Source organism: Emys orbicularis, chromosome 7 (assembly GCF_028017835.1).
Source record: "Emys orbicularis isolate rEmyOrb1 chromosome 7, rEmyOrb1.hap1, whole genome shotgun sequence".
NCBI classification, from domain to species: domain Eukaryota; kingdom Metazoa; phylum Chordata; order Testudines; family Emydidae; genus Emys; species Emys orbicularis.
The window spans coordinates 59,127,037-59,152,125 of record NC_088689.1 but is presented as its reverse complement, the minus strand read 5'-3'; the positions used below and the strand labels follow the sequence as shown (position 1 = coordinate 59,152,125).

Here is a 25,089-nt window from a genome sequence, read left to right as displayed (position 1 = left end):
TCACTCTGTTTGCTTAGGTGACGCTTTCAGCTCCTGAATATACAGTCTGATTAACGAATATGCAACATTTCTTTAATTGCTTCCATTCTTCTTGTGGCAGGAAAGCTTTTTTTTTTTTTTTTTTTTTTTATCCAGTACACTTTCTGACTTTTTTTTTTTTTTTTTTATTAGAGTTTGACAGGAAATTCTCTTTTTTGAAAGATCCAGAGACTCCAATTCTTCTGCATGAGTGTTTGGTTCTCAAAACAGTCTTTTAAAATTAAATAACTCTAGAAAGCCTTTAGCCTGAGTTGTTGACTCCACATGATGAGAAAATCATCATTTCAAATTTTGTCATCTTGCATTGGGTGAGGATTTGCTCAGGCACCATCAGTAATTAATTAATTCCCCATTAATATAAATCCTGCTTACATTAGTAATTAGCCTAGTACCAAATGATTTTTCTATATTTATACATAAAACATCTTATTAGTCATATAACAATATCAGGCAGTTATGTGAAGGCTTGCATTTAGATACAAAAATACTTTCAAATATACACATTAAAAGAAGCTTATGCAATCTTAAGCATCTGAGAACCAACAAAGGTTTTCTCCTTTAAGTGGAAAAATGAATTGAATGTAACCAGTGTCTTCTATAGATCACTTACCACCATAAATGTTCTCCAAGTTTAAAGAATGAAAAAGACTTTACTGTGTGTATAGAAGAAAACAATTTCAATAAAGATGTTTCTAGAATACTTTGTTGGTGGGTTTAAGCTCAAGTTTTACTGGGGGGGAGTGGGGGAAGGTGGTGGAGGAGGATTTGTTATAGGCCTGTTTTACCTCTGGGTTTATTGTTCTGATAACACAACGTTGCATTCTTTTCACAGTCAGATTTCTTCCAAGTGTTTGTGGTTTGTAGGCTTGATGTTTGCTTAGTCTAGAGAGATCAAAGTATAAACATTCTGGAATTTCTCTGATTTTTAGCTTTAAAGTTTTGTAACAATAAGCTAACTATGTATATTGTGTTATTTCCAAACATCCTGCTATAACGTTCTTGTAGCTGCATCTTGATATTTAGCGAAGGTGCAAACAAGTTTGTAACAACTTAAAAGAATTAAGTTAAATTTTATTTTTGCATCAATATTAGGTCTTACCCCCACAACTGCCACCAACTTGATAGAAGGGGAACTAAGTTTCTGGATAGCAAACTAGACATAAAGTAGTCATGAGGGCTTTAAATTAGCATCAGAAGGGGAGGGTGCTAAGAGGATAAACACAGGACATCTACTCAAATATAACTCTGGCAACAAATCAAGAGATGTAAAGAGAATAAATTCTCCAGTTGCCTGTACACCAAAGCTAGAAGTCTGGGTGGTAAATAAGAATTAGAAATTTTCATTTATGAAAAGAAACTTGATATGGTTGCTATTCCTGACTTGGTGGGGTGATTCATGTGACTAGAATGTTATAGTAGGATGACTCTAGTGGAAGACAGAATGGGCTGAAGAGAAGGTGGGGTGACACTCTATGCTAGGGATACTTTTTACCTGCTTTTGAGTTGCTGACAAGCCTGATATTGATAGGACCTGTAATGCATATAGGTGGATTGGTTGTACTAATTCAGCTGAGAGGATAGGATATGCCTGTCATAAAATATCTATCTGTATTGCATTATCATAAGGAATTTCAATCTGGGGGACTTGATGAGGTCTCATGCTGCCACTAGTAAAACTTCTTGGAGTTTCTAAAAATTATAGATGATACATTTCTAACACTTGCAATTAACTTGAGTAATTCTATTATGAGACCTCATTCTGTCAGATAAATGTGGACTGAAAACTGGTGGTTGCCTAGGTACAAGTGATGCCAATGTAACTTCATTTGCTGCGTGCAGAGTGTAGTCTGAGCCAGTTACATAACACTTTTTCTTTCTTTCTTCCCCCCCCCCCCCCTTTGGTGATTTTTAAAAAGCCAATTTTCCAAAGCTGGAAATAATTGAGCATAATTCAGTGGGAGGAGATATTGAATGATTGGAAATTAGTTGAGTGCATTATGTCCCCTCACCCACAAACATACCCTTACTAAAAGGGGAGGTGACGACAGCAATCTAAATATAAGTAAACTGAAAAATTATCAGCTTTGCCACAATGAATATAAATCAGCAGTTTAGGTGGCAATATCTTTCTTTCCTTATTAATTTTATGCATCAATGGAAAAACTGTGGCCAGTAGGGTTAAGGACAATAAGGAGTACTTTAAATATATCAGGAACAAACTAAATCCTAGCAATGATATAGGTCCGATACTATAAAAGGATAGTAAAAATGTCAATTGTGATATAGAAAAATATCTGTTCTGTATTTGGAAAGCAATAGGATGATGTATTCATAGTTTACAGAGATAATAAAATACTTGCCTTGGCCTGTAACTATGGAAAATGTTGCAATAGTAACCATTAAAGAGGTAAACACTTATAAAATATTAATGACTGGATAACTTGTGCTGAAGGATATTTAAAAAAAAAATTGGCTCTGGAACTCTCTGAACTGTGGGTGGGTGTGTTTAAACAAATCTTGGAACACTGGGAGGGCTCCAGAGGAGTGGGGGAGGGGGGAAAGCTAACATTGTGCCAGTACAGTATTTAAAAGACCTGAGAAATTAACTATAAGCTAGCTTTCATGACCCACATCCTAGGCAAAACCATGGAAAAGCTGATGTAGGACACAATTATAGAATCATAGAAATGTAGAGCTGCAATGGACCTGAGAAGTTCTCTAGTCCCCCCTCCTCCCCCCACTGAGCCAGGATTAAGTATACCTAGGCCATCCCTGACAGGGTGTTTGTCCAACCTGCTCTTAAAAAAAACAGTGACTGGGATTCTGCAGCCTCCCTAGGTAAACTTACCAGTTCTTACAATCCTTATAGTTAGAAATTAGAGAATAAAACTATACAACCTAAATTTTCCATTGTGTAAACTAAGTAGATTACTACTTGTTCTCCACTTCCAGCAAAGGTAGGACAATTGGTCACTGTACTCTTATATACTTGAAGATTGTTATCCAGTCCTACCTCAGCCTTCTCTTTTCTAGACTGAACATGTCCAATTTTTTTGACACTTCCTTATGTCAGGTTTTCCAAATTTCTTTTGTAGCCCTCTTGTCTCCCTCTAATTTGTTAAAGTCTGGTGCCTAAAATGGGTCACACAACAAGATAGTGAGAATGGATAACAAGTTCCAATTGTTAGAAGGTAAAGCTAGACAAACAGAAGTTAGGGGCTTGATGCAAGATTTACTGGGTGAGACTCTTTGGCCTATGTTATGCAGCAGGTCAAACTAGATGGTCGTAATGGTCCCTTTCAGCCTTAAAATGTATGAATCTGAGTTGGTAACATGTATTAAGATTCTAATTATAAAGACCTAATAATCTATTAATGGATGTCTTTTTAACAAACTAAGATTGTGAGAATTACATATTGGGGTGAAAATGGCCTTAACTTCCAGTTCTTTTTGGAGGAAGATAACATAAGGTGAAGTTTCAGTGGACTCCTAATGCCTACAATACAAATGCATGCATTTCTCTCTCCCCCCCCCCCCCCCCCCCTTCTGTGCTATCCCCCTGATCTAGTACTGGACTCCTAAACTTCACTGGAGGAGAATGATCTTATTTTAAAAACAAATGTACTCTTCTCTGCTCAAACCTTTATTAATAATAATAATAATAATTAATAATAAAACCACACAAGCTGAGATCCCACAAGTATTTAAGCATGTCACTTTAATTAGACAAATCGTCCAACTGACTTTAATGGAACTGCTCCATGTGAGTACAGTTGCAAACATTTAAAGATGAGTAAGATCAGTTCCTTTAAAATCCTTCAAGACCTACATTTCTTCCTGTTGCTGGGACCCATGGCATGAGCGTGAGAGGAAAAACACACACCCAGATGGCTTTCTTCAGACAATGTGTCTACAGACTCTGTAAGAAAACACATTAATTGGTGGAGAGAGGAAAATTTACCAGTGCAAACTTCCTGGGAAAATGATTGGCTTCCAAATGCAGGACATTGCTATTTATTATGTAGGGAAATAAATCCATGTAAACATTAATTTTAAAAAAGCTCAATACTTTTGGTCATGATGCATCTCCTTTAAAAAGCCTGGCAATATAAAAAATATTTGGGATGGGATTTCTTGGGGGGGGTCCTTATTAAAGCTGGAGAGAGTGCCTGGCTTAACAAGCCCTCCTCCTTGAAGGCCCTCAGTGTATCCACCTGCTAAGGGGGATGGATTGGAATTCCACTGGAAGCTTTTCACTGCTGCTCTGTAATCAACCATTGAAGATTGCTGTTGAGAAGTCTGTTACTGGCTACATACAACTTATTTTCTGTGATGCCTGATGCTTGCTTGCTTACACCGAAAGAAATGAGACACATGCCTGCAGTTTCTAAGGCCAGGTCTACACTACCGCGGTAGTTCGACAGCTGGCAATCGAACTTCCGTGTTCGATTTATTGCGTCTGGTCTGGACGCGATAAATCGATCCCGGAAGCGCTCGCCGTCGACTGCGGTACTCCAGCTTGGCGAGAGGAGTACCGCGGAGTCGACGGGGAGCCTGCCTGCCGCGTGTGGACCGCGTCTGAACCGCGGTAAGTTCGAACTAAGGTATGTCGACTTCAGCTACGTTATTCACGTAGCTGAAGTTGCGTACCTTAGTTCGAATTTGGGGGTTAGTGTAGACCAGGCCTAAGTCTCTTATGACTGCATTGTAAACAGTTAGTCAGAACTCTAGTTAATCATTATTGTTAATATGACTTCATCCTGTCTGATGTGATTCATTTTTGTTGCAAGTTGCTGAGACTCTAGGAAGCATATCACTCTTTATTGCAGTATGTGAGTGTAAATTCATTTGGAAAATCTTCTTGGCATATGGGAGCTTCCCAAGACTCCCCCTGGAGGTCTTCTTGTCAAATTAAGCTCAACATGGAGAAACTTGAATTCCTGATCTCTCCTCCTGAACTTTCTGCACCCCAATACTGTCACTGTTGAAGATTACACTGTCATCCCTATACATAATGGGTATTAGCTTTGGCTTCCTTGCGGTCAGCCTGTGTCCTTACCTTGCCTCTTCTTCCTCCACAATATTTCTAAGATTCAACATTTTCTCTGTCCAGGCAGTTACAATTCCTCATTCAGTACCTCATCGCCTGGCTTGACTTCTTTAGCAGTTTTGAATGGAAGATGGCAGATGATCTTTCATGCCGATTGCTTGGTCAGAGCAATCGGTGTGAATTGTGCCTTTCTGAATACCTGCATTGGCTCCCCCTTCTCCACTACATGAACTCTTGTCCTCCTTTTAAAGTCTCTGCATAACTTTGTCCCTCCCTACTCAGTGACCATCTGTTGGTTTATGTGAAAGAGTTTGGTTTCTGTCTAGTTCCTAGTGGAGAGATGTCACTGTCATAGAATATTCCATGAGACCTGGTTGTAACAGGCTCTGTAGTTGGTCTCAGTAAATAGTACAGTCATGGAGACTGGATTCCCCTATATCCAGTATGGGCTCACTGGTGATGTGGGGTAGACTGCACTGCTACTGCTCATGTTGAACTTGTTCTGCGGAAAAATGGAGGACCTGGACCTTCAGAACGGCACTGATGATCAAAACAAAAATTCCTTAGCAAAGATATCGTCTGCCATTTCCACTGACTTCAGGAATCCTAGAACAATTCTCAGCCCCTATTTTCTAGTCAGGCCACCATGTTAGATATGGTTGTACGTTGCATGACTATAGATTTATAGTTTGAAGTTGCCTGCCCCACTGAATTCTCAGGTGCCGTGATCCAGATCTCCCTTTCTTGTAGCTTTCTCAACATTAAATGCTTCACCTGTCTCCCAGGAGTGAGCAGAGCCTCCTCCACGCTTTCACATCACAGCTGAAGTAAATGTATGTCCTTAAGGAAATAATCCTTGAGCCATTTCATTCCAGCCTCAGTCAGAGCTGTTGGGAAAGTGACTGACTGTTCAATGACTCACAGGTGCACGCCCTCAGATTTACCTGATACTGTACTTGATGATTCACATCCCTTCTATTGAAAGAATCAACAGCTCTTATTTTCCCTTTACCTCACAGTAAGAGAGTTATGGTGTTTGTTGCAGCCTTGGGGATCCCTCAGGTTTTTCTTTTCTTTACAGCTCATCAGCTTAATGTAAAGATTTTTAATACAGCCATCTCCATTGTATCTGGCTGCTGCACATAACAGTTAGTAGAACCATCACTGCACCTGGTCTGTCCGATGGAATATTTGGAGGATACTAATGGGGAGGAGAGAAATGTCAGTGGACTGGTTTCCTTCTTTGTAGAGAGAACTGGCGAAAAGTGCTGTGAAATGGAATACTGGGAGCAAGGTGAATAAAAATCAATTTTTTTTTAACCAAAATAATTGGATCTTTTTATATTGGATTTTTTTATTCTGTTTAAATATCTTTCCAAAAATCTTTTAAAAATCTGAACTTAATAAAATTTACACCTTAGCATATTTTATATTATCTCAGAATATTTAAATAAATATGCTGCATCCATGCATCTGTCTAAATTTAAAAGCTGCTTCTCTACATAAAGAGAAAATCGGGAGGGCGGGGGAAGGACCATTTAACTTGAGATCAACCTTTTTAAATATGGCGCAGTGAGTCGTACTGTGCTAAGAGCTTCTTTTGTTTAATACAAATACATTTTATATGCTGTTTTGTGTGTTTGTTTAAATTCTAATTGCCACCCTAATGCAGCTTGCTACAAATCATGAGCAGAAAGTTAATTATCTAGTGAAGAAGCAATGTCATTCACCATTTTCTAATATACTAAAAAATGTACAATTAGCTTAATATTTTGAGATTCTGATGTAATTGCTTAAATGTGTATAGCTATGGTGTACCCTCATAAGTAGCAAAAAGATGTATCCCATCTAGTATTAAGGCTTTATTAAGTTGTAAATCAGCATGTTTTAATGGTTATATCAACCAGTGCGAGTGTACTCTTCCATTTGTACTTCAGTTATTTCCTAAAGAAAAGTTGATTTGAATTCAGTGACTTTTTTTAAATGGAGACTTTCCACTTGGTGTTTTAAATTGCCTTGATTTTAATCTACCCTGACAGGGTGAGAAAAGGGTAATTCTGTATTGGGATAGTTTGCTTTCACAAATGCTTACCATAGTTGGCACTTCTAAATAGACATTAACCTGTCAGCTTCAAGCATTCAGCTGGACAGGTGGTAAATCACATGCTGCCAGATCAAAAAAATTAGCTTGTTATACTATAAAAAATAACAAGCTAGAACAATACTGTGTGGATGAAATAATGGAAGTAACTAGCATGCCAAAAGATTTGACAGGATGTTTCTCTCCCAATAATTCAATGTTTTGTTACCAACAGCCTTGTAATCTTCTTGAAACTCTGCTTTGCTCTCTGTTTTGATTTTTATGAAAACAACAAGGCTGCAGCTGAAGAAGTGGGGTTTTGTACTCACGAAAGCTTATGCCCAAATAAATCTGCTAGTCTTTAAGGTGCCACCGGACTCCTTGTTGTTTTTGTGGATACAGACTAAAACGGCTATCCCTCTGATACTTGATTTTACGGTTTGTTGCCTCACTAGCTAGTTTTATGTGGATCTGCTAACACATGTCTAACGCATAGAATATTTAGGGTTGGAACAGACCTCAGGAGGTCATCTAGTCCATTCACCTGCTCCGAGCAGGACCAACACCAACTAAATCATCCCAGCCAGGGCTTTGTCAAGCCGGGCCTTAAAAACCTCTAAGGATGGAGATTCCACCACCTCCCTCGGTAACCCATTCCAGTGCTTCACTACTCTCCTAGTGAAATAGTGTTTCCTAATATCCGACCTAGACCTCCCCCACTGCAACTTGAGACCATTGCTGCTTGTTCTGTCATCTGCCACTGAGAACAGCCGAGCTCCATCCTCTTTGGAACCCCCCTTCAGGTAGTTAAAGGCTGCTATCAAATTCCCCCTCACTCTTCTGCAGACTAAATAACCCCAGTTTCCTCAGCATCTCCTTGAAAGTCATGTGCCCCAGCCCCCTAATCATTTTTGTTGCCCTCCGCTGGCCTCTCTCCAATTTGTCCACATCCCTTCTGTAGTGGGGGGACCAAAACTGGACACAGTACTCCAGGTGTGGTCTCACCAGTTCTGAATAGAGGGAAATAATCACTTCCCTCGATCTGTTGGCAGTGCTCCTACTAATACAGCCCAATATGCTATTGGCCTTCCTGGCAACAAGGGCACACTGCTGACTCATATCCAGCTTCTCGTCCACTGTAATCCCCAGGTCCTTTTCTGCAGAACTGCTGCTTAGCCAGTCGGTCCCCAGCCTGTAGCGGTGCATGGGATTCTTCCTTCCTAAGTGCAGGACTCTGCACTTGTCCTTGTTGAACCTCATCAGATTTCTTTTGGCCCAATCCTCCAATTTGTCTAGGTCACTCTGGACCCTATCCCTACCCTAGTTGGTTCTTCAGCACTTGTACGGGGAAGTTGTCCTCAACACTCTCCAAAAACTTCCTGGATTGTCTGTGTATTGCTCTCCCAGCAGATGTCAGGGTGATTTGAAGTCCCCCATTAGAATCAGAGCCTGTGATCTGGAAACTTCAGTTAGTTGTCCAAAGAACGCCTCATCTACCTCATCCTTCTGATCCAGTGGTCTATAGCACACACCCACCACGACATCACCCTTGTTGCTCTTGCCTCTAAACTTAACCCAAAGACTCTCAACAGGCTTTTCTCCAGTTTCATACTGGAGCTCTGAGCATACCGCTCTCTTACATACAATGCAACCCCCTCTTCCTTTCCTCCCCTAACTGTCCTTTCTGAGCCATTTATACCCATCCATGACAGTGCTCCAGGCATGTGAACTGCCTCACCAAGTTTCTGTTGTTCCAATCACATCATAGTTCCTTGATTGTGCCAGATCTTCCGATTCTTCCTACTTGTTTCCCAGGCTTCTTGCGTTAGTGTACATCCACCTAAGATAACTAGCCAATTTCCCTACTTTCTCAGTATGAATCAGGAGGCTTCCCATCTTGTACCTTCTTCCTGGTGTTTCCTCTTGGTATCCCACTTACCTCTGGGCTTAGGTCACCATCCCCTGGCGAACCTAGTTTTAAAGCCCTCCTTACTAGGTGTCACGGAGTGTGGGGGGACACAAGGCCCTGCACCCCCGGCTTCCTGCGATTCACCATGACTCTCAGCCAGCCAGTAAAGCAGAAGGTTTATTTAGACGACAGGAACACAGTCCAAGACAGGTCTTGCAGGCACAGACAACAGGATCCCCCCCAGTTAGGTCCATCTTGGGGTCCCAGGGCGCCCCAGCCCCCTTGGGAGGTCAGAGCCCTGTCTGCCTCCCAGCCATATCACCAGCCAGCTCCTGAAACTCTCCCTTCAGCGACCCCTCCCACAGCCTTTGTTCAGTTTCCCGGGCAAAGGTGTCACCTGGCCTCTAACCCCTTCCTGGGTTCTCACATTACATGCTCAGGTATTTTCCCTCGGTCAGTCTCCCATCCCCCAACGCAGACCATCCTAGCCACACTCCCCTGTCAGCATTCAAAGACCACAGTAAGAACAGTCCCAGTTCGTCACACTAGGTTAGCAAGTCTGCCTGCGAAGATGCTCTTCCCTCTTTTCGTTAGGTGGATCCCATTTCTTCCTAGCAATCCTTCTTCCCGGAACAACATCCCATGGTCGAAGAATCCAAAGCCCTCTCTCCGACACCACCTGCGTAACCATGCATTCACCCCCCACAACTCGACGGTCCCGTCTTTACCTAATGTTTACTAGGTGGAGCTTTCATTTCCCCATCCCCACCCCCCATTTCCATATCTGCTCTGGTTTTTGCCTGGGTTTGCTCTGGGATAGTTTTAAAAACACTGGGTCAGATCCGCAGCTCATGTACATTGACTTAAATCTGCATTGCTACCTTAACAGTAGCTGAGGCTCTGGTCCATTCTTTTCAATGCTTTTGTAGAAAAATTGCAGTATTTTGGAAATCTGTAACATTCCCTTTTCTCTGTTTGTTTTTAAAGCCATTTCATAGACCATATACATGGAAAAGGCTTATCCTGTTTAGGTCATGCATGTGCTGCAAGGGTTAAAAATCTATTGGCAGTGAATCATCACAATTATAAACTTTAGAATCCTGGCACTTTGTAGATAACAGTGTAAGCTGTGGGTGTTGAACTGCCTCTGACTGGAAACTGCAGCATTCTTTTGCTGAATGGTTATATCTTTTTCTCAATGCAGCTGTGAGCTGAAATGATATGTCTTTAGAAAGCTAGAAGTATCCCTCTGTATTAGTTCTCTGAAAGAAATTCCCATTGCTATAAGTGGGAAACAACTGTTGGCTGAGTGAGTCGGTGTAACTCCATATAGAAGAAGATATACTGCAGGGAAAGCTGATGATTACCACCTACATATCGCTATATATATATATCTTCAAAGCACTTCACAATATTAATTAGCTAATCTGTGAAATCTATGAGGTAAGCTAATATTACTAACCACATGTCTTATTTTGGTCTGGCAACTGACACTTCTGAGCATCTTCTACACTAGGAAACGTACCAAGGGGAAGAAATTAAGTGACCTGTTCAAGCGCACGTAGCCAATCCATTTGCAGAATTCGGAATAAAGTTTGGGAAGGGAGTTGGATGTGCCCAGTCTTAGTTGCGTAGAACATTTTGTCTATAACAGCAAGATACCATCTCTGTCACTCTTCTTCTCTCCTCCTCCCCCCCCCCGCCCCAAAGTGGCAGTAGGCCAAATCCTGACCTTTAATTTAGGTGGGAGTAAGGGGCACAGAAGCCCTTTACCTCTCTATTTTCAAGACTCCAGGATGGTCAGAAGGGCTTTGAAGCAGCTCTGAAGATAGGTCCCAAGTTTCTGCTAAAGAGGATGAAGAACTCCATAGAAATGCCCCATTCTGTCGTCCTTTCTCCCTTCAGGAAGCTGTTGTTCAGTTTTGCAGTAATTTTTGCACAGCCAGCTGTCCCCACATGCTCCCCTACCCCTTCCTGGAAGTCAGCGCTGTGGAGGAGGGAATTTTTTTGGGAGCATGGCGTGCTGTCCTGCTTGCTCCCTAGCCACCTATTTGGGAGGACAAGGGGGTAAGAAAATTGTTTCTTAGACCAACTTCTGTTGGTGAAAGAGGTGAGCTTTTGAGCCACACAGAGTTCTTCAGGTCTGGGAAAGGCATTCAGTGTGTCACCCCTGAATACAAGGTGGAACAGATTGTCTCCTTCCACATTGCTGAACATTCATCCTGGCAGCTCCGAAGGGGAACTGTGTGTGTTTCTGCTGTGGTGCCCCTTTTAAGGATCTCCATTGCAGATGCAGTGTCTTGGAGATCCACCCTACCTCCTGAAAGGGGGGGGGGGAGGAGATGACTTGTAGCAGCGTGGTTTGATCAAGTGTGAATCCCCTGGCATCACGTGGTACTGTAGCATTCCTCACTACCTACATAGTGACACTCCTCCAGGTCAGGCAGTTGGTTCGTCATGGCTGGGAAGCTGGCCAACGGAAAGGGAAGTAGGGAGAAATGTGTTACCAGTCATAGAAAGGTCAAGATGATTAGGCAGTTGGGATCCCTGCTTGTCAGTAAGGATGTGGAAGAAGCTGATATTCCTGTAGTGGGCTTTTCACTGAAGTTAAGGCCTGAACAATCAAAGTAGGTCTGGGAAACAGTGAGGGGAGGAAGCCAGGCAGAAAATAAGATCTCGAAGTGGGGGTGGGGTGGGGGGGGAGGGAGTTCCTTCTGGGTTCTTCAATAGCTTGGCTGTCTTTTTGTTTCAGTTGCATTTTAGGACTGTTAACTTGCTGCTTTTTCTCCTGGATCCTCCTGGTCTACTAGATCCAAGGCAAGATACCTTGGTTATATAACTAATTCTCTATTTGCAGCTTGATACTTAACAACATATTTAAATTGAAATACTCCGTGACCCTTCCTCCCCCCACATGAACCAGGGAGACTCTAGCCCTTGTTTCTTTGTGTGCATCATCTTAGTTATGTTTAAACTACAGACCTTGCAGCTGTACACTGCAGTTGTAAGCTCTCGCACGTGGCCGCTCTATGCTTGCGGGAGAGAGCTCTCCTGCCAGCATAATTAAGCCACCCCCAGCGAGCGGCAGGAGCTATGTCGTCAGCAGGAGATGCTTTCCCGCCATAGTGCTGTCCACACCAGTACTTCTGTTGGTCAGGGGCGTGGGTTTTTTTTCACACCCGTGACCGACGGAAGTGCTAATGTTGGGCCACCCTTCCTTTTACGCTTTGTGGACATGTCTGTCTGCTCAGTTTCCATTTGGGCGTTGCTGTTTCTGGTAAACACCATCTTGCAGGTCCTGTGCCAGGGTGTGGCTGTGAGGTTTCCCCCAGAACACGTCATGGAAAGTCATGTTGCAGTGCTAGAGCATGAGAAAGGGAACCTGGTACAAGGCAGTGGAAGAACAGGCCCAGGAAATGCAACTAACAAGTAGCAAAACCTTGAAGCTGACTCTGCACAAACTGAAAGAGTGTGGGTGCATGGGGACAGCCCTGTAATCCTGTTTAGCAGCCTTAGATGCTACGTTTAGCCCTAATAGGAGTAATACTGTCAGATGGTATGTGGGTCTTCTCAAGCTGATGGGAGTCTGTCATAATTACAGAGGTAGCTGCAGCTTTTTGCCCCTCTCTAGGGTTCAAGTATTTCAGACCCCTTCAGTCCAGCCTGTTCCTTATCTGGGCAAAACAAGCTTTATAATTTCAGTATCATCTTCACAGTTTAATAACACAGACATTGTTTCCTAATCTCCTGCCTTCTTTACCAGGAAGCATTTATAGCTGGAGCTGTTGTGTTACCTGCCGGCTATGAACCTGAACCTCCATGTGCCCACAGGAAACCTTTCCGTATATTCCTACAATAAACATTTCCCATGAGTTGCTCACTTACAGTCAGGGGCGTGTGCAGGAATTTAAATTTGACCACTTTTGGAGGAGGCACGTTCTGTGCCCCTGCCGCAGCCCTGGGGCTGAAGGAGCTCACTCTCCCCACTGCGGTCCTGGGGCCAGAAGAGTTCTGTGCCCCCACCCGTTATTGGAGGGCCTGTGCCCCTACTTGCCCCCCTCTCCCTCTTGAGCAGGCGCCTGCTTACAGTATTTATAAATTAATACAGATCAGTCCCCCCAGTCCTTCAGTGGCCATTGAAAAGGTTTGTATCCACATCAGAGTGGAGACTCTGTGAGTTCAGTAGTTTTTTTAGAAGTTGTTTACTATCTCATTAATCTATTAAAGCCTTATATGGCCGCACAGTACTGCTCCTGCAGCCAAGAATGTACTATAATTATTCTTTCATTTGCTAAAATGCATACTCTTTCTGTGTTTCAAGGGGAAATATCATAAAGTTTTAAGGCGCACTGAGGTACGATCTATTGCGAAAAGGAAAATTGAAATGTACTTTCTTTCGTGTGCCCTTGACTTTGGAGGTCTGAATTAGGTGCTACCATTCTCTATATTTTTAAAAGAATAAAGGTCATGTAAGCAATTTCTGAGCACAAGTGAACACATTTTCACGCAGTACAAGAACCAGAGTTGTCGTTTGTTGTGTTTTTGTTTAAAATAAAACACGTGAACAATTCCTTTGCCCTAGCTACGGGTATTCTTGTTTGGGGTGCTGTGTAGCAACAATACCACATTCTTCAGCATTCTCTCTCATTTTTCTTGTTTTAACATTTTTATTACAGTAGTGACTAAGTGCTAACCAGCAGTGGGGCTCCATTGTGTTAGGAAATGTCAGAGTAGCAGACTGTTCTTCCCTGAAGTGCTTAAAATCTAAATGGATAAGAGACACAGGTGCAGGAAGGGGTAGAACCCAGTAGCAGAATGAACAGTATGATAGGTGGGGATCAGCTAAAAGGGAAAGGAAGTTGAGGGGGGACAGGAGAAGAAGGGCAGATATGGAGTGAAGAGACTCCGCGGGAGGGCTGCAGCAAACAGCCAGTCAGCGAAAGTCCAATCAAAACCGATCCTTTGCAGTTGGAGAACTGTCTACCAAGGTCCCTGCTTTGGCTGCTTCTACCCTCTACTGCCTGGAGTCTCTGGCTTGCTCCTATCGGTAATTTTGACACCACCTGGGTCCTGCTGTCCCCAGTGTGTGAGTGTGGGAGTCTCCCCAGGACACTGCTGGGGGAAGGGGTGGCCCCAGCTGGTCCCCAGTTTACCACTTCCCCCCACACTGCAGTAGTCCCAGCTTTGGCTGTTTCCACCCTACTGCCTGTTCTGTACGTCAAGGGGGGAGTTAATAAGCACTCAGTGGAGAGATTTTTCAAAAGACCTCTACAGTGGCCTAATTCTCTGCTCACATTGAAGTCTAGTAAAATTCCCACTGACTTCAAAAGCTTTCAAAACTGCTCCATGTTAGGCTAAGCCCAACCAGTATATTTTGAGTGAATTGATCCCAGGAGAAGGAAAGACCTGATTATCAATAATGGGATTGTTCACTGTTCATAAATGACCAGAGTCCATATCTCATCACTTTACCTTCTAGTTTTCCATTATGAGCTTCTGCTGATAGGTGAAAGGGCACGCTGGCTGAAATATCTTAACGAGAAAGGGAGGGAATTGGTCCAACAGCTTGGAAGTTGACTTTGGCTCTCGTATGCCTTCTCTCTCTCCAAAATAAACCTCCCTAGGTCCTCAGCACTATGAACTTAATTTTGAGTTCAATGTTTTGATATTAAGAGACGCTTCTCTGTATGAAATAATATGTTAGTTAGCAGTACCTGTATTTGCTGCTTGGCTATTTAGAGGTCATAAGAACGTCCGTACTGGGTCAGACCAAAGGTCCATCTAGCCCAGTATCCTGTCTACCGACAGTGGCCAATGCCAGGTGCCCCAGAGGGAGTGAACCTAACAGGCAATGATCAAGTGATCTCTCTCCTGCCATCCATCTCCACCCTCTGACAAACAGCCTGGCTAACAGCCATTAATGGACTTAACCACCATGAATTTAAGTCCATTAATGGCTATTAGCCAGGATGGGTAAGGAATGGTGTCCCTAGCCTCTGTCTGTCAGAGGGTGGAGATGGATGGCAGGAGAGAGATCACTTGATCATTACCTGTTAGGTTCACTCCCTCTGGGGCACCTGGCATTGGCCACTGTCGGTAGACAGGATACTGGGCTAGATGGACCTTTGGTCTGACCCGGTACGGCCTTTCTTATGTTCTTATGCAGTAATCAAGATGTGGGCGTACCATCGATTTATATAAGGGCAATAATATATTCTCCGTCTTATTCTCTATCCCCTTTTTAATGATTCCTAACATCCTGTTTGCTTTTTTGACCGCCTCTGCACACTGCGTGGACATCTTCAGAGAACTATCCACGATGACTCTAAGATCTTTTTCCTGATTTGTTGTAGCTAAATTAGCCCCCATCATATTGTATGTATAGTTGGGGTTATTTTTTCCAATGTGCATTACTTTACATTTATCCACATTAAATTTCATTTGCCATTTTGTTGCCCAATCACTTAGTTTTGTGAGATCTTTTTGAAGTTCTTCACTGTCTGCTTTGGTCTTAACTAGCTTGAGCAGTTTAGTATCATCTGCAAACTTTGCCACCTCACTGTTTACCCCTTTCTCCAGATCATTTATGAATAAGTTGAATAGGATTGGTCCTAGGACTGACCCTTGGGGAACACCACTAGTTACCCCTCTCCATTCTGAGAATTTACCATTAATTCCTACCCTTTGTTCCCTGTTTTTTAACCAGTTCTCAATCCATGAAAGGACCTTCCCTTTTATCCCATGACAACTTAATTTACGTAAGAGCCTTTGGTGAGGGACCTTGTCAAAGGCTTTCTGGAAATCTAAGTACACTATGTCCACTGGATCCCCCTTGTCCACATGTTTGTTTGACCCCTTCAAAGAACTCTAATAGATTAGTAAGACACGATTTCCCTTTACAGAAACCATGTTGACTTTTGCCCAACAATTTATGTTCTTCTATATGTCTGACAATTGTATTCTTTACTATTGTTTCTAGGACTAATTTCCCCAGTACCGACGTTAGACTTACCGGTCTGTAATTGCCGGGATCACCTCTAGAGCCCTTTTTAAATATTGGCGTTACATTAGCTATTTTCCAGTCGTTGGGTACAGAAGCCGATTTAAAGGACAGGTTACAAACCCTAGTTAATAGTTCCGCAACTTCACATTTGAGTTCTTTCAGAACTCTTGGGTGAATGCCATCTGGTCCCGGTGACTTGTTAATGTTGTCTATCAATTAATTCCAAAACCACCTCTAGTGACACTTCAATCTGTGACAGTTCCTCAGATTTGTCACCTACAAAAGCCAGCTCAGGTTTGGGAATCTCCCTAACATCCTCAGCCGTGAAGACTGAAGCAAAGAATTCGTTTAGTTTCTCCGCAATGACTTTATCTTCTTTAAGCGCTCCTTTTGTATCTCGATTGAGGGGCCTACGTATAGCCCAATATAAGTAAACCTTACTCCCATAGTCTGAGGTAGATAATGGACCTCCTAATTAGGATTTGTGTTTGAATTAATGGGAGTTTCCCAAAAGCTGTGTGAGGAACATCATAAAGGAATGCTGGATGCGGAATATGTCAGTGAATAAGCATGGGATGAGGACGTTTTGACTTATTTTCTAAATAGGCGAAGACCATCAGATGCAGCTGGTTGTCAGGAAAACTGCAGGGGCCCCAACGTGACCACCAGGTGATATCTGGTCTTGATGTCCCCAGACCTATGAGACCACTTAATTTCCTTCTGAGAGAGGTGCATCTTGGACACTCCACACATGGAACCCCATGGGCAAAGGATAATCTTGACTTCTCCCTAGGGGCTTGATTTGGCATTACTCCCTTTTTGCAGCCAAAAGCTTGTGCTTGGTGCTGAGTTTCAAGTTCATGGCAACTTGATATGAGACAGGGTTTGATTATGAAACTTAAAAACGGACCTGGTGGCAGTACTCCATCATGCTGCTGGAAACATTTAGCAATGTCTTTTTAAAGCTCAAAGAGGCAGTCTTATGTAAAATGGGGTATTCTTCAAAATAGATAATTGTGGATGGTTTTTGTTTTGTTTTTTTGTTTTTTGCGGGGGGTGGGGCGTGAAGGTGGTAATGGGTGGAATGATTTTTATAGTGAATCTGTGTGACAAACCTCTCCATCATCCTACTGAATTTCTTGTTACAACCAAGAATACAACACAACTTTGTGCTAGACCATTCTGTGATGCCTCAGACAGACACCAAGGGGTAATTATTAGAGAAGTGCTTAATTAAGTATGAGGGTCCTATTCAACCACTTGTCGTACACAGCTTGTGACCCAGCCACAGCATGGGTGATGGAAGAGCAGTAGTTGCTCACCCTGAATTCCCCCGCTACAAAGAAGTGAGCAGATGGGTTGGGGGTTAGAAGTAACCCTAGAACTGTCCTTTCTCTACACCTCCTCCCAGATGGCCAGCTGACATGCAGGAGTATGCTGCGCTGCAAAAAGAGCTGAAATAACTTTCTCGCTCTCCAAATCAAAAGGGGAGGAGTTGTGGTTGAATCTGCTTCTGGGACAACCCTGCTATGTGCCCCTGCCTTACTCTAGGCAGTCTATAAAGTTACAGTCTGGCCCTATCAGGCTGGTACTGTGGATGTCAGTTTCCCCCCGCTTTCACTTTTACACCATTTAATGTAATTCCACAACAAACATCTTGTCTCATTTCTTATTTGGGGTAAAACCATTTGAAAAATCTTATTACTCCCTCTCCCTTGCTAAGCCTCTATGAAAATCTCCTGGGAGGGAAACTCTTGATTTTTAAAGGCATGATTAGAGGGTTGAAATGTGGAAATGGTGTTAACCCCTCTCCTGCCCAGGTCTCAGAGTGACAGACCAACTGGTGTTGGCTGCTGGGCCTTTCTCATACACTGGGTTCTTTAGGACTTCTTCAGCATAACAGCTTTTGGCTGGGAAGCTTTGCTCTTTGTGGTTTTGGTTTTCCATATGGGGCATTCTGCTGCATTCCTGTAGAGAGATGGGTTAGGCATAATGCCCTGGAAGGCTTCAGTTTTCTGAAACATTGAGCAACTCCCGTGGCTGATGCTGACGTCCTTAGAATACGAGAATCCCAGAAAGCAGAACTCTGCAATGCCCAACAGATCAAAGCTTTCGTAACTGCATGACTTGTGATCTAAATAAAACCAATTATGCAAATTTGATGCAGTATAGGAAGATTAAAAATACCACAGTGCTACAGTCTGTCACAGCCTAACAACAAAAGCTCCCACTGCTTTTGTTGTTTGTTGCACCATTCTTTCTCAGTTACTTAAAGCTGCGTCTTCTTCATCTCACTGCGTACCACCATATTTACCATCACATCTTAAGTCCATCAGGCATGGTGGGAAAAGGACAAGCAGCCTGTATGCAAAGTCCAAGTCCATGTATGTGCATGGAGTGTCTTGGGCCAAGGGGGGCACAGAAGGGATTGTGTCTGTTTTAATACAGAGCCTGAACCCATCGATGTGGGTCTTTGGGTTTAACTATAACTGTATAGTCAGTTTTGTTTTTATCTCTCTCAGATGGCAACAGGGAGACAGAACTGGTTAAAAACTAGAAAATATTGTAAAGCCACAAGAATTGTCAGTGGGACTTGGAGTCATAAGAACATAAGAATGGCCCTACTGAGTCAGACCAAAGGTCTGTCTAGTCCAGTATCCTGTCTGTCTTTCGACAGTGGTCAGTGCCAGGTGCCCCAGAGGGAGTGAACAGGTAATCGTCAAGTGATCCATCCCCTGTCGTTCATTCCCAGCTTCTGGCAAACAGAGGCTAGGGACACCATTCCTGCCCATCCTCGCTAATAGCCATTGATGGACCTATCCTCCATGTATTTATCTAGTTCTTTTTTGAAGAACCAGATGTCAGGTGTGGTATCTGAAACTTCACTGAATATCTTTTTGAAATTGACTAGATTTCAAGTTACAGTAATCTTTTTAATATAAACTTTTGGAATAGGGACTTTACTTTTTCTGAGTCTGAAGAAAGCTCACATTAAACGTCTGAATTTTTAGACTGAACTGACTTTTTTTTCTTTTCTTTTCCTCCTCCTCTGCAGATATTGCTGTATAGAAGATGCACTATTACCGATACTCTAACCCAGAAATCAGCTGTTGGTACAAATACCTGCTTTTCAGCTACAATATCATCTTTTGGGTGAGTACAAGGCCAAAACTCTTCTTCTGTAGCATGAGGTCCTCAGCCTGGGACTTGTCTCCCTGAAATGATGTCCTTCAGCACGTGCATATTACTCAGCGAGAAAGTGAATGGCATGGACTTGGATGGAGGCTTTTGTGATATGGCCAAGCATGACCGAAACATTCAAACTAACTTCACTTCCAACTTAAATTGGAGGCAGACAAATGTCCAGATTTTTGGATATTGTCTTGTTGGTTTCAGCATGTCAGTAGGCTCAATCCGGTACAAATAATAAAGAAAAATGTGGTCCTTGCTCCAGTGAATTGACAGTTTAGGTTAGAAAAACAATATAGAAGTTGATAGTCTAGTCTCAGAATCTTGGATGTCCATCTGAATATGGATGACTCCTGGCAGAGACATTCAGGTATATGGACTGATTCAGATGCCTCTCCAGTCTGAATCTTTTGGGTATGGAAATACTACTTGAATAGCCTTTCCTGGACATTGTGGCTCTTCTGTCCTGATCCAGGCTGGAACCAGGAAGTACCGAGTGAGTGTTTGTGTGTGTGTTGAAGAAGAGTAACATGGGAAGTTATCCAAGATCTTCTGAACATCAAAAACATTAATTTTCCTTTGAATAGTGTCCCTTTAGGTGCTCCATTTCAGATGCGCATGCACCTCTTGAGCACTGTGGGGATGCCGCTCAGGAGTCACATAAAGTGGAGCACCCATAGGGACACTACTCGAAGAAGAAGAGGTTACTCCCCTTGTGCAGGAACTGTGGTTCTTCAAAGTGTGTGTTCATATGGGTGCTCCGCTACTGCTCTCCTTCCCCTCTGCTTTAGACTGTGTTCTGTGTTAGACGTTCAGATAAAGAAGGAACTGCCCGCACAGCTCTATATCCCCTCTCTGTGGCATGAGATTGTACAAAGTGTGTGTGTAGAGCAAATGGATAGTAATGGAAAAATTTCTGATCAAGGGCTTGAGAGGTGTATGTGTAACCCACACACCTCCTGGGTGTGGTGTGTGTTGTGTTTTTTTTGGGGGGGGGGAAGGGGGGGAAGAGCGAGAGAGAAGACATCAAAATGACTGTTTGTTTTTCCTTCATAAAATTTGATACCATGACGCCAGGGGTATAAATTGACATATTTCCATTAAAGCCAGTGGAACCATACTGACTTACACCAGCTGGGATCTAGCTATGTTGGAAGCTGCGCTCACTGGTGACCATTCTTCTTTAGTAGGCCGTATCCTTAGCTGAAGGCAAGTCATTTTTAATGAAAACCGGGACCTCTAAACTGAGATACTGTAGATGATAGTTCACAATAGAGCAAGTAATGTGGAAAAAGGAAAGATTCTCCAGCAGGGGATATTTCTGTTTTCCATGATAGCATTATGATAGTCCTAACCTTCTGTACTAGGCTTGTCATGTAACTGGCAAATCATTTTTGTTTTTGTAACTTGACAATAGGAATGTACAGCACTAGGAAAGGGTCAGAAGTCCCTGACATTTCCGCAAGACTATCAATGATCTGTAACTGGTCTCTTATAGCAACTTAGTTTTCCTTCTCATTCTAAGTTCTCCCATCCTTTATCACTTTTTTTTTCTTTTTCTTCACAAAGGATAGAGTGACCTTTTTCTTTACCCCTCTGTTCCCAACCTTTCTAAAAACTGATAGTGATCTTTAACTGTTCCTTTTCCTTACCTCTTGGCGTTCAGTTTGCCTTGTTGCTCACTGGAATGAGAGCTGATTCTGAGAGAAGAAAGAGCAAAGATTTTGCAAAGGCTCTTTGCTAAAGAGGGATAAAGGGGCAGAGAACTTGAGCATTATGGTTTTGAGCTACAGCTTTTCCCTCCCCTTCCGGATCACTGTTTAATGTTTCACGTGCTGAATTTAATCATAGGGCTGTAATTTTGAAGAGATAATAGTTGAGTCTTTGCACCCTTCCAATTTAATGTTTTGGGGCTTGCATTAAAAACTCTGAGTGTGTTGGTAAATGATTGTACCTCAGGCTCAAACCGCCTTGATAAGATACAATATGGTGACCTATCTGTTGTAGAAGAGGCTATTTAATTAGCCTTGGAAGTACCTCTCTCAGCTTACCTGGCAGTCTGTTGCATGAGGTCAGGACTATAGTGGTTGGGAGGGTCAGATTGTGCTTTGACAGTGACTTCAAGACTTTGCTTCTTTCTGTGGAGGAAGGCTGGAGTTGCAGAAAAGTGCAGGCCAAACACATTCACAAGCCCATCTCAACCGTTTACAGTGCTGTGTTAGTGATCTTGGAAGGGGCTTGTCTCTGTCTTGCATAAGACTTCAAGAAAAATGCTGTGGGTGTGTGCAGTATCTCAAAGTAAAAGATTGCAAGGCATATCTGAAAGGTCCTTAGCCAACTTATCAGGATGGGGTAATAACTTCCTTAGTTACAGTCCTGAGATTCCTTCCTACATACTCACTCTTCCCTGTAGCTAGACAAAGGTGGGGAGAAATGTCTGATACATTGGCTCTTCTGCAATTACTAGTCAACAACATTCACTTTTTAAGAAATAATACATTTCTTTTAGAGATCCCTTCTCTTTTTAAAAACTTGTTATGAAATGAATACACATCTATTTTATGTCCTCAATTTTTTTGTGCAGAAGCCAGCAAAAAGACTAAAAGTCCAAAAGTTAGGCTGCAAATTTTATTCACACAGGTATACACACACCTCCCTATTCAGACACACAGTCTCTTACACACATACAATGCAAGCATGCGCACACTTGCCTACACAGAGACACTTTTTCATACACTTTTTTCCAGGGGCTGCCTAAATCACTCATCCGGAAAGGGAGGAGGGTGGGCTGGAGGGGAAAAGATGGGGTGGTGGTGGAAGAGAGAGGATGGGGAGGGAAAGAGGCCAAGGACGAGAGCAGGGTGCGGGTGAGAGGGCAGTGAAGGAGGAGGTGTGTGTGTGTGGGGGGGGGGGGGGGAGTATGTGGGGTGGATGGGGATGCAGGGGGAGGCAGAAGGCTACAAGTGCATGAGGATGGGGGGGCACAGGGGTGTTTAGGAACATAATGGGAGTGCAGCGGGTATGGAGGTGACTGGGGTGCAGGGCTGTGGGGGGTGAGAGACATGAGGGTGGCGGCTCTGAGAGGTGGAGAGGATGGGTGGGAGAGCACTGTAAGGGGTACAGGGTTGGGATGGGTAGGTGTGGGGGGCAGGATGGGATGGTGGAGGGATGCAGTGAGGGGGATAAGGGTGTGGGGGGTTGGGGAGGGATGTGGTGCAGGGAGATGGGGGTGCAGCCCCATATCCCCATCTCCGAATGCTGGGTACACATACCTCGAACTCCTGGGTGCCGGCAATGGGGGGGACAGACAGACCGCGGTTCGCCGCACGGCATGCGCTGCAGCTCAAGCCCAGCCACACGAGGACTGTGAGGAGAAGAGGGCCAGGCAGCAGCGGGAGAGGTGCGTGCCACGCGACCCCTCAACAGCCGCCTGCTGAGCACTCGTGAGTCGTGCTTGCGCTAGTTCCTCCCCTGCCCTGACCCAACCAGTTGAAGCTGTCCAGGGGGCGGGGCAGTACGTGGACCCCCCTGGCCACTCCTAAGGCTAGGAGCCAGACATGCCAGCTGCTTCCCAACCTGGGAGCTGCCCAGTCAGCAGTGCTGACCAGAGCCACCAGGGTCCCTTTTTGACTGGATGTTCCAATCCAAAACCGGACACCTGGTCACCCTAAGCACACACAGAACATTATGCCTGTTCGTGCACCTTTCAAACCTAGGCTTACAGCTATCACAACCCCACAGTGCCTTCAGTTGCCACCAGGAAACAGATTTTTCTATACACTCTTGACTGCATGTACATAAAATAAAAACGGTGACACAGACAAACTAGCAATATTATAATGGACTCCTGCACTGATGGGGACTCTTTCATCCAAGGATCTCAAAATGCCTTGTGAGCATGAAGAGCCCCAGTAAGGCCTGGGCTACACTTAAAAATTAGATCAACCTAACTACATTGCTCAGGCTGTGAATAATGTCATGCCCTGAATGCCATAGTTAAGTTGACCTAACCCCCGGTGTAGGTATAGCTAGAGTTCTTCCATCAACCCAGTTCCCACCTCTCAGAGAATGTCATAACAGTATCACTGTAGTGTAGACATTCCCTAAGCTAGGGATAGGGTTAATTTCACGCACTCCTAAAAAAGCCAGCCATCTGTGGACTAGAATTGCATGAGCTGTTGAGCAGTATTGCTGTGAGTTGTTAGACCGCTCAGACCAGGAAATGGAGAAGTAGGAAGGAAAAATGAAATATATTGAGTGAGGTTTGGTCAGGACTCTGTGCTTAAAACATACTAAGCTCCAAAATGTATTTATGTTGTATCTATAAAGTCTGCTAGCAACAGAGTTCCCCAGTGCCAAGGTAGGATATTGGTTCAATACAGATTTGGAAGGAATCTCCAGTGCCATTTCCTGTACCACATACCCTGCTGTCTACATAACAGTTTTGGTGTTGCAGCCACCTTTTCAATCCCCTGACATACCTCCATATGTAAGCTCATGGTGTAGACAAGGCTTGAAGTGCTACTTGGTGATCCCTATCCAAATACTTACCTGACTCAGCCTAATCTTCCCTAGCTTGTGAGATCCAATGGAACTGGATTAGCTAAAAATAGGATAGTGTTTAATCTAGGTACGTATAGTTAAAATATTTCTTTGCAATATTTCAAATCAACTACAGCTATATAGTCAGGCTTGCAAGATTCTGCTTGCTTAGGGCTCAGTAAAATCTCTAGGTTTTTCATTGTCCTCACTCATCGTGGGAGAGAGCAGGCAAGTAGCTCTTGTGCCTGAACAAATAGATATTCATTAAGGCTGAATAAAACTATACAGCTTAAATAAACATAACTCTCTCTTTAGGGAATTTGGTATTTTTTCCTTTTTTGCAAATAGCCATTTTCAGAGACGTCCATTTCCTTGGGGGGAAAAAATATAAAAACGTGCTTCCTTTCAGGAAACTGTCGTAGCCTTCTGCATTAAATCTCTTGAGTACCTGAGATGGTCTCTCACTCTGTTATGGCACTACATTTTTCCGTTAATTTGTTGTCCCTTTTTTCTTCTATCTCACACCAGAAGCTGTCAGGCTGTGGCCTATAGATTTGCTGAGACAGACTTTCAATTTCTCTGAAATAGATACAAAATATATTTTTCTTTTCTTTCCTTCTTATTGAAGACACCACATTGTGAACATGTCCTGCTGTTGATTTGCCTGATGTCTGCTGTTTGAAAGGTAGCAGTTTAAACTATGAAGTTTAGCCCAGTGTTCGCTATGCTTTCATTTTTTCTCATGTGTCTAGCTGATCAGACATTTAGACCCTTTAACAAGGCTGTGACCTTTCCCTGTGTACTCTGAATGACAAGCCACCAGTAACCATGATCAGTGGCTTTGATGTATATAGAATGTAGTTGAGCAATGATACAGGTATGATTTTTTTTTTTTAAGACCAGTATAATTGTAACCCTGGCAGGCCCAAAGTTTAACTAGGCTCTAGAAAAATTCTCCATGCTTCTAAAACCTTTGTTGTTCAGATCAAGGGTTGTAAGCAAGAAGTTATTGATATCTCATTTTCTGATGAGAAATATGGGTCTCTTGGTATCTATATGGTATATTGGAAGCTCTGTAAAAATTACCACCTATCACTGTAAATCCTAAGGGTTTTTCTGGTCCTGTTAGCAGGCCAAGGAACTCTGCAGAAAAGCATGCAATCAGTCAGTTCTGCAGAGAGCCAGCCTCGAGAGAGATGGGTTGAGTTGTGCCTCTCTGTTTTAGGGAACTGCTCGCTTGCACCCTCTGTCTCTCTGGTTTTTAATTCTTGTGTGTT

The 25,089-nt window shown here is 43.2% G+C and overlaps 1 protein-coding gene across 3 annotated transcripts in view; it reads left to right on the top strand.

The window, feature by feature from the left end:
• TSPAN14 (tetraspanin 14) overlaps window positions 1-25,089 on the top strand; it is an 80,655-nt gene that overhangs the window by 16,682 nt on the left and 38,884 nt on the right. For 2 of the 3 annotated variants that reach the window (XM_065407178.1, XM_065407179.1), the window contains exon 2: window positions 19,137-19,234. In XM_065407178.1, coding sequence (XP_065263250.1) covers window positions 19,154-19,234 — 81 coding nt within the window. In that variant the 5' untranslated portion in view covers window positions 19,137-19,153. Of the gene's footprint in view, window positions 1-18,748; window positions 18,794-19,136; window positions 19,235-25,089 lie in introns of those variants that run through there. The other variant, XM_065407180.1, reaches the window with a different exon arrangement.